This window comes from Typha angustifolia, chromosome 1 (genome assembly GCF_048772165.1).
Source record: "Typha angustifolia cultivar Huaian chromosome 1, ASM4877216v1, whole genome shotgun sequence".
In the NCBI taxonomy this organism is placed as follows: Eukaryota; Viridiplantae; Streptophyta; class Magnoliopsida; order Poales; family Typhaceae; genus Typha; species Typha angustifolia.
The window spans coordinates 6,832,366-6,841,449 of NC_133239.1; the positions used below are offsets into that span (position 1 = coordinate 6,832,366).

A 9,084-nucleotide genomic window follows, 5' to 3' on the forward strand; every position below is an offset into this window, starting at 1 on the left:
GGTCAAGCCTAAGTACCTATTGAGGCCTCATTTTGAAAGTAAAATTTGTTCCCCTCCTAAGAACGAAGTATCATAACAGTGTTACAATGAGTTATGGATGACCTTTTGGTGAGATATCTTTGGAGGTAGCCCTCGTGAACCATATAAATTCCATTATCTCCTTGCTTGTTTTGTTTACATTTTTTTCTCACATTCCACATTTTATCTCCCAACACGATATGAAATCATTAAAATGTTAGGGTTAAGTAAATTTAACTTTGAAAAAAGTAATTAATGTTGAGGTCAGGCTCGTGCGTAAATCTCCAACCCCCTGTCCAACTTTACAATATATACATACACCAATAAAACAAACCCTAAATACTAAACTCTAGACACAGCAGCTTTATATTTTCATACATCTAACCAAAATAAACGAAGAGATATTATCTGCTTACTTTTCAACATTTATACTTGAGAATCAGCTCACGTACTCGGTGACATCCCAAGCTTAGCAGGGTATGAGAGCTAAAAATAATTATCACAAAAGACAAGCCCGAAAACTTTCTGCAAAGATTTTTAAAAAATAAAACAGAACATATTATGCAATTTTTTTTTCCTTTTTTTACCAAAGCATGGACGCCAGCAGCACTATCAATGACAGAAACAATAAAAAAAAAAAGAAGGGAAAACCTCACCCAGTAGTAATCAATGAGTCACATTACAGTCGCACTGAATTGCAACAGCTCCATAATCACATAAAGGAGAGTGGTAATGGAGACGGGAAGCACTATCCTGATATGTGGGCACATATCAATATCACTGACCATCTGATACTTTTTCTATTTAAGAGCAGCCTTTCACAACAATTCTTTAACCACCTCAATTAAAGCATTTCTACTTGAATCCAAGGTTCGGCTTTAATGGCTCCGAGTTCTATTATCGCCCATGTCCTCAAGCTCTCCATGCTGTTATTACTTGCCGCCTGGGTCTGCATCTGGGTTCTCAAGCCAACACACTTGTGGAAAAGATCATGGCACCTAGCTGAAGATTGGGCAGCTACTACATTTCTTGGAGACTATGGTATTAATCCAATGAAGAACTAACTTAAATATTGTATGTGACTTTACCTTAATTTCGTTATTCCTTTGCCATAATCCTTGTAATATTTGATTCAGGCATCAACGTGGTAGTGTTCTGTTTCCCGATATTAGCTGTGGCTACTCTCGGATACATATATCTGGATCTATGTGAAAAGTTAGGGAAACTGAGGTTCGCTGCTGCTTCTGCCTGTGAACTCAAAAGATTATTTTTTTTCCAGTTTTGTAGTAATTAAGATGCATAAAATTTTTCCCAGAAGGATGAGGACAAGTATGCCGAGCAGCTTCTCGAATCCAATCATTGTGAGCAGTTCTATAGGTATTGTATCGTTTGGTGAGCTTCTTACCGCTGCTTTGTTGATAGTTTTCTTGATCTGGACGTACTACTGGAATGTCGCTAGCGACTTCAAGAAGATGACACCCTATGCCTCTCTGCGGTTGAACAGGTGGTTATGAAACTTTCTTCACGGCTAATTCGTATCGCATATAGTTTGACACATAGTCTATTGTTGGCCATGAACGTTTGAAGCTTCCTTTCCTTCTCAGATGGCAATTGAGGATGATGCATATGGGAGTTCGTATAGGCTCTCTAAGTGAAGTTTGCCTTGCACTGCTACTTCTCCCGATTCTAAGAGGGATGGCAGTATTTAGGATTCTCGGGGTTCAGTTCGAGTCTGCAGTTCGATATCATATCTGGATCGGCAACGGATTGGCATTGTTCGCTGCTTTACATGGCATTAGCATCATGTTCATATGGGTCGTCAAGAAGAGTTTTCTCAAGGAGGTATGAAATCATTCATCAAACCTTCGTTTTCATTTAAGAAAAATCTTGAGATGTTCTAATCATCGATCCCGAGCGTTTCAACTCCCAGCCGTTGCCACTTGCTGTAATGTTCTCTATAAAGCGATAGACTCCAATAGCTACAAGCCAACCACGTAAGATTCACCTGCCAACACTAACTCATTATTCCGTTTGATAGAGGATGAATCCCACCACAGCCTCGATCTTATCTTTATTCAATGACATCCATCAGCCATTTCTCATTAGAACTAATGCAATCTTAAATGTTTGGTAGTACATATTATGGCAAACAGTGAGATTTAAGTATAGCATATTGGATTTTGCACACCAGAGTTTCCAAAGAAAATCTTTAGTTCTTGGAAAAGAGTAGCAATAAAGGAAAGCAGTCGATTAAAGAAATAACTCATCAACAGAACTAATGAAAGCGGAAGCAGTAGTGCGGCTATGGTTTGCCTAGTGCTGCTATTGTTCCTACTACCAACTTGCCACATCAAATTTGAGCTTTGAAACCAAATCTTAATCAAAGAGGAGAACCGAATCAAACAAAATAAGTCCCATATTTCAATCAAATAAGAATTTGAAACAAAAGAATATATATATAAGAGAACATATATAGATATATTATCTTTATATCAAATCTTTGGAAAAGAATAGTTTGAAAATACCGAGTGTTGCAAACAAAGAAGATTTTGGTTGTGCTTAAAGCAACTAATGTTGATCGTTTTCATGGGCAGTTAATGAAGTGGCCAAAGACAGGGCGAGTCAATATCGCTGGAGCAGCTGCTCTAGCAACATTATTCGCCATCTGGATCACATCTCTTCCTTGGATGAGAAGGAGAAAGTTCCAAACTTTCTTCTTGGCCCATCATTTGTACATACTCTTTATCCTATTCTTCTTGTTGCATGCTGGGGATCAACATTTCTATCTGGTGTTTTCTGGTGTTCTTCTATTTTCCCTTGACAAAATTCTGCGTATAATACAATCAAGGAAAGAAAAATGCCTAATTTCTGCCCGGATACTACCCTGCAAAGCAGTACAACTCACTCTTCCTAAGCATCCAAGTAAGTTGCAGAGCAAGTATCTGAAGTATTCATATTATTCCTCCATTCTTATTTGGATATTTTATCTAATAAACTCTTTGGCAGGCATGAAGTACACTCCAACAAGTATGATCTTTATGAAGATACCAAGTATATCAAATCTTCAGTGGCATCCTTTTACCATAACTTCGAGCTGTAACAGAGATGATGATAGGTTATCAGTCATAGTTAAATGCCAAGGACAGTGGACTGAAGCACTATATAGTAAGGTACAATCAGGCCAAGTGATGAATCTATCAGTTGCAATCGATGGGCCATATGGACCCATCGATTTTCCCCACCGAAGGTACTATTCTTAAAATGTTCAAATGTTCTTTAGTACAACATCTTTTCGTATATAAGTGGTGAAGAAGTTTTCCCCCTGTTCTTGTTCATATATAGAACTAGAGTAACAAATTTGTTTCCACTCGCAATTATTAAAGGACGTCCTTTCATGAAGCAGGTATTCCAACTTGGTTTTGGTTGCCGGAGGATCAGGTATTACTCCTTTCCTGAGCATTCTCCACGATATCGCTTCGATGAGGGGTAATACGAAGAGGTGTACAAAGATTTTACTAATATACAGCGTGAAGAGGATACAAGACCTCAGCATGTTAACGCCAATTACTCCACTATTACTTAACCAGCCTGGTGAGCTTGAAAATTTGAAACTAAGGATCTTTATAACACAAGAAGAGGGATCTGCTAGTGAAGCATATGCAATATTGCATGATATGTCTAATGTGACGACAGTCGCGATGGATCGAAAGTCCCAGGGAGATCCTTTAGTGAGGGAAGATGGACTCCTATGGAGGGCTATAATAACTGGTCTATCCTTTCTTATTTTTCTTGCTTCACTTGTATTTCTGAGCCATATTGTCCTCCATCATGGGAAGAAGTCCTCAAGAAGGAAAACTCCTTCATGGATTAATGACATCTTACTCGCTGGTTCTTTTGTGATTTCTACAAGCTGTTGCACTTTGGCTACGGTTCTTTCAATTTGGAAGCAGTCACCTGAGGGTACCAGGGAAGTTCATCAGAAATTTGCCAAAGACAATGAACCACAACAGACGAAAGCCTTGAAGAGCTCATTCGAAGGACATGAAATAAACTTTGGAAAAAGGCCTAAGATTGCGGGTAAAATTTCTTGAATAGCAAGTTAGTTTGTACAGTGATTACTTTCATTTAAACTTCGACTGAAAGTTATACATGCTCATTGAAAGCCTCAGAGAAGAGAAATTTATAATATGATGCTCAATTAATGTGCAGAGTTACTCTCGGATTCATCCATTGGAACAGGAGAATCACAAGTAGGAGTATTTGTTTGTGGTCCATATTCAATGCAGGAGTCAGTTGCATCATTCTGCAGAACATACTCTTGTAACTTAAAAGATGCTGAGAGGCAGAAATCTGCCTTCATTTACCACTCATTCAACTTCTCACTGTGATATATAGATATCCTATATGTACTGCAATCAAGACAATTTAGAAGTTTATGCAAGATGATGTGATGAAGAGATGGTTGAGCAAGAATATAGAAGTGTGTTACTGTCCAAGCATTACTAGGAATTTACTAGAACAAGGTGTGTTCTCTAGTACAGGAGAATTCATTTATTACAGGCTCTGGAAGGCAAAATGTATTTAAAGTTCTCCTGTTTCTCAATGTAATACGAATATATTGATAGTGTGAGTACTCTATGAAGTTATTAGAATCAAATTTTGTCATTTGTGATAGATGTAGTTTAGCAGAGCCCTTGTTGGGGCTTTTTGTGAGGAGTGAAACATAATCTCTAAATTATACCTCATTGGTAGTTTCTTATCATTCTTGCCATAGATGTATACTTCAATACCGCTCTAAAATATATACACTTACCGGTTTCGGTGCCCAATATTAGTTCTACCCCACATTACATCAAAAAAGACATATTAGTCCTTTAAGAAGATTACTTGTATTGCACATTCTTTTCTTCCATTTAGAATCTCTCTTAAGCTTTAAACATGATAGATTTTATTAGGTCTTAATTATAAAAGTTATCACTTAAAACTATGTTTAATTTAAATTTGATTCTTTATCTATATAGGAGATAGAGTTGAATCGTAATTTTGATTATCTATCTCTATATGATATCAAATTTTAGATTTAGAAAGAATAAATGTGCAAATAAAGATTTTTCTAAATAAGATATCTTTAGAAGAGTATACATGTAAATAATAATTTTAGAAAGATATACATGTAAAAAAGATATTTTGAAAAGTTATAAATGCAAATAAGAAATTTGTAGAAAGATATACCAAAAATAATACTATTTTTATAAAATGGTCTATGCCTTTGTATCCTCTAAGATTAGTGAGCAGCCAATCAATCCTGGTTCGTTCCAATAAATTTATGTTTTCTAACTTTTTTAGAGGTTGGGTTGTGGTCCATGTCTCATGGCCACCTTTTTATCATCATAGCGACTTCCTCGGCCAGCACTACAATTATCGTCATCGGAATCGTCGTTGGAATCTCGTAGGCCACCATCACTGTTGCTATTGTTTCTGTCTTCCCATCTTTTTCTTGTCCTAGTTTGGTTCTTTTTAGTGTGGGTATGTTATGTAGTGGGGCTGCACTATTACAGCCCCACTAAGTCTTCAATTGGTGGGGATTTTTTGTTCAACATTTTTCTGGGCTACTCAAGCTAACTTATATACTGATGGGTCTTTTTTATTCTTTATGATTTGATGTCAAGTTCAAATTTCTGATAATAATAGATCTGAGCTCTAATTGTAGAGATCCCATTGGATTAGAAGCAATTAGCCTAAGAACAGATGAATTTGGCTCTCCCCCTCAACTAAAATGGGGACAATTTCATTTCATGGACGTTAGGATTAGAAAAAATACAAAGAATTAAGGATTTCAGGTTTTTATACTCAAATCTCGATTTTCTCTCTCCTCTCAACCGCCCAAGGTCGGACATTCCCATCCCCCAACCGATAACACGTGCACAACACGTTTTAACTAAGAGCATCTATATGAAGTAGCTACTGATACAGTGCTAAAATACAAAAAGAAAATGTTAGACTTATTCCCCATAGCTCACAGCACCTCTTTCCTAGGTCATGACAAGTCGCCTCCCTTTAAGAGCCTTGTCTTTAAGGGCCTAGATATAGGAACTAGATAATAATGGCATGATAATCCTCTCAGGTCACCTCCTCTAGTCCAGCATTGCACCATTACACCAAGATCTACACGACAGACCTATCTCCCTGTTTTACTATCCGTCTAGCTAAAACATTTTTGGGTGGAGGAGTGACTCCCTGTCAGTAGTAGTTAGCGGTAACATCAAGCTTGCTATGTTGCCTGCACCCATAAATGGCTTGAGTTGGGAAACATGGAAGACGAGATGGATTTTAGAGTCCAATTGTAGGAGTTTGAAGGCAACCGCGCTAACCTTCAACACGATCTGATAAGGTGCATAAAACCTTACGGCTAGTTTAAAGTTTTATCTGATCAAAATAGATGATTGCTTGTGCGGTCATAGTTTGAGGTAAACCTAGTTCCTAACTTCAAATTGTCTCTCAGTTCGATGGCGGTCAACAAATTGCTTTTTTCGAGTCTGAGCTCGAGACAACTCCTCCCTCAAGAATTAGACCATTTACTGCCTCTCTTGTAAATAAGACTCCATTGAAGCTACTGGAGATGTGGTATCGGTAAAAAGGCATAGCTGTGGAGGTGCATACCTGAAGAGAGTCTGAAATGGAGAGATGCCCAAGCTGCTGTGGTAGTTGGTATTATACTACCATTCAGCTAGAGATAACCAATTTGCCCATTTCTTCAGTTTGGGGTTAGTCATACACCTCAAGACAACTCTTTACCCTTTTGGTTTACCCATTCGATTGAGGATGGTAAGCTGTATTAAAATGAAGTGATGTGTCGAGTCGTTTGAACAATTCTCTCCAAAATTCGCTAAGGAAGATGGATCCTCAATCGCTGACGATGGTAGCCGGCAGCCCATGAAGTTTATAGATGTGGTCAATGAAGGAGTTTGCCACTTGTGGGGCTGTGCAAGGGTGAGATAAGGTGATGAAGTGGGCACACTTACTAAGTCTATCTATGACTACCTAAATGACTTATTTTCTTTCCAATTTGGGAAGCCCTTCAACAAAATCCATAATAATGTAAGTCCATAATTGTGTAGGGATCGGTAGAGATTGCGAAAGCTCATCAAGGTGTGTATGGGAGTGTTTATTCCTTGAGTAAATATCACAACTATGTATGTACTCAATTATATATTGTTTCATTCCCGGCCAATAAAAAAACTCTCTTGTAGGTAGCTTAGATTTCGAAATGACCTCCCAGCAATGACGTATGGAGTGCTTCAATCACAATCTACCTCACATCTAAACTTATTCCTACATAGATTTTGCTTTGAAATATAATGATCCATTGTGAAAGGGAGTAGCCTTCATGGTTACCCAAAATTGCTAACTTCGATAATACCTCCATAGCAAAGCTATCTTAGTGATAGGAATTGAGTATCTCCTCTAACCAAGTAGGTGTGACACTCATCATGGAGGATAATATAATGTTTGCCTCTAGTAGGCAAGACAAAGCATCTGTTGCTCGATTAAGCCGGCCTTGCTTGTAACACAACTCATAAGCAAAACCCAGCAACTTGGAAAGCTATTTCTGCTGTAATGAAGTATCTCCAAAAAAATATTTAATTCTTTGGTGGTTAGTGTGTATCACAAATGAGTCCCTTCAAGATAAGATTTTCACTTTGAGATGGCCATGACTATTGCTAGAAGTTCCTTCTCATAAACTGAGTAAGAAAAAACTTTGGCTCTAATACTCAGCTAAAGTAGGTTATTGGATGGCCCTCTTACTGAAGGATAGCTCCCACTCCTACGCCACTCGCATCCATTTCTAGCTCAAAGGTTTAGAGAAGTTGGGTAAGGTAAAAACTGGTGTGGAGGACATAGCTGACTTAAGAGTTTGGAATGCATCTTCAACCTTGTTAGACTATTTGAAGCAATCTTTCCTTAGCAAATCAATGAGTGGCTTGGTAATTAGTCCATACCCTTTAACAAATTTTCTGTAGTACCCCGTGAGTTTTAAAAACCCTCTCAATTGTTTAAGGGTTATAGCAACCGACCAATTCACCATACAATGCAACTTAGCTGGATTTGCAACCACTCCCTTCTCGGTAATAATATAACCGAGATACTCAATCTCTTCTACTGCAAAGCTACATTTGAAATGTTTTGCAAAGAGTGAGTTGTCCTTCAGAATTTTCAGAACTTGCTCTAGGTGCTATCGATGGGCATCAAGTTTTGAGCTATATACTAATATGTCATCAAAGAAAACAAGCACAAATCTTCTAATCAAGGGCTGAAAAAGTGTGTTCATAAGGGATTGAAATGTAGCCAGAGTATTGCACAACCAGAAGGGCATCACATAAAATTCATAATGGCCGAAATGAGTGCGAAATGTTGTTTTGTCTACATCTGGTGGCTGAATCCTAATTTAATGGTAACTTGATCTAAGGTTTAACTTGGAGAAGGCCTTGGCCCCTTGCAATTCATCCAATAGTTCCTTGATTATCGGTATAGAGTACATATCCTTGACTGTGAGGGCATTATGCTTTTGGTAATCAACACACATCCTCCCAGTATCATCTATTTCTTCACCAAGAGTATCGGAGAAGAATAGGGACTGTGGCTGGGCTGAATTATTCTATTCTTCAATATTTTGCTATTCCTTCCACTATGGACTTTTGACTAAAGGTATTTAGTATGTCCTTAGGTTTGGTGGTGTAGCTTCCAATTTTAAGTGTATATGGTGGTCTTGAGTTCTATGTGGAGGTAATTGAGTGGGTTCAGTGATGACCTCTAAATACTAGGAAAGAAGCTCTTTAAAGGGCTTTTTGATGTGTGAATCTTCTATTTGTGGTTTGGAATCCAAAGCAAATAGTTGTGCAATATAGGCACAATGTGTTAGAAATATTAATATTTTTATGGTGTTATTTTAAAATAAATAATTTTCTGAGTAGATATTTAGATTAGACACATTTTCATGATTATAACTATTTGTTAGTTATTTAACTACCTTTTTAGTTATCTAACTACTCTTTAGTTATTTAACAA

At 37.6% G+C, this 9,084-nt stretch overlaps 1 protein-coding gene across 2 annotated transcripts; it reads left to right on the forward strand.

The window, feature by feature from the left end:
* The first annotated feature begins 833 nt into the window (after nt 1-833).
* LOC140767160 (ferric reduction oxidase 8, mitochondrial) lies at nt 834-4,621 on the forward strand. 2 transcript variants are annotated; one of them, XM_073106986.1, is made up of 8 exons: nt 834-1,059; nt 1,155-1,248; nt 1,337-1,522; nt 1,623-1,860; nt 2,613-2,940; nt 3,025-3,265; nt 3,422-4,095; nt 4,228-4,621. In XM_073106986.1, the coding sequence occupies exons 1-8, from the start codon at nt 900-902 to the stop codon at nt 4,404-4,406; spliced, it is 2,100 nt and encodes a 699-aa protein (XP_072963087.1). In that variant the 5' UTR covers nt 834-899; the 3' UTR covers nt 4,407-4,621. The 2 variants fall into 2 exon arrangements, with proteins under 2 accessions (XP_072963087.1, XP_072963079.1); XM_073106978.1 differs by having other exon boundaries at nt 835-1,059; nt 1,334-1,522.
* Nucleotides 4,622-9,084: the final 4,463 nt, after the last annotated feature.

Coding starts and splice junctions, on each gene's coding strand:
- LOC140767160 (XM_073106978.1), top strand. CDS start 900: ATGGCTCCGAGTTCTATTATCGCCCATGTCCTCAAGCTCTCCATGCTG. Junction 2,941..3,024: donor CACTCTTCCTAAGCATCCAA/GTAAGTTGCAGA, acceptor ACTCTTTGGCAG/GCATGAAGTACACTCCAACA. Junction 4,096..4,227: donor AAAAAGGCCTAAGATTGCGG/GTAAAATTTCTT, acceptor ATTAATGTGCAG/AGTTACTCTCGGATTCATCC.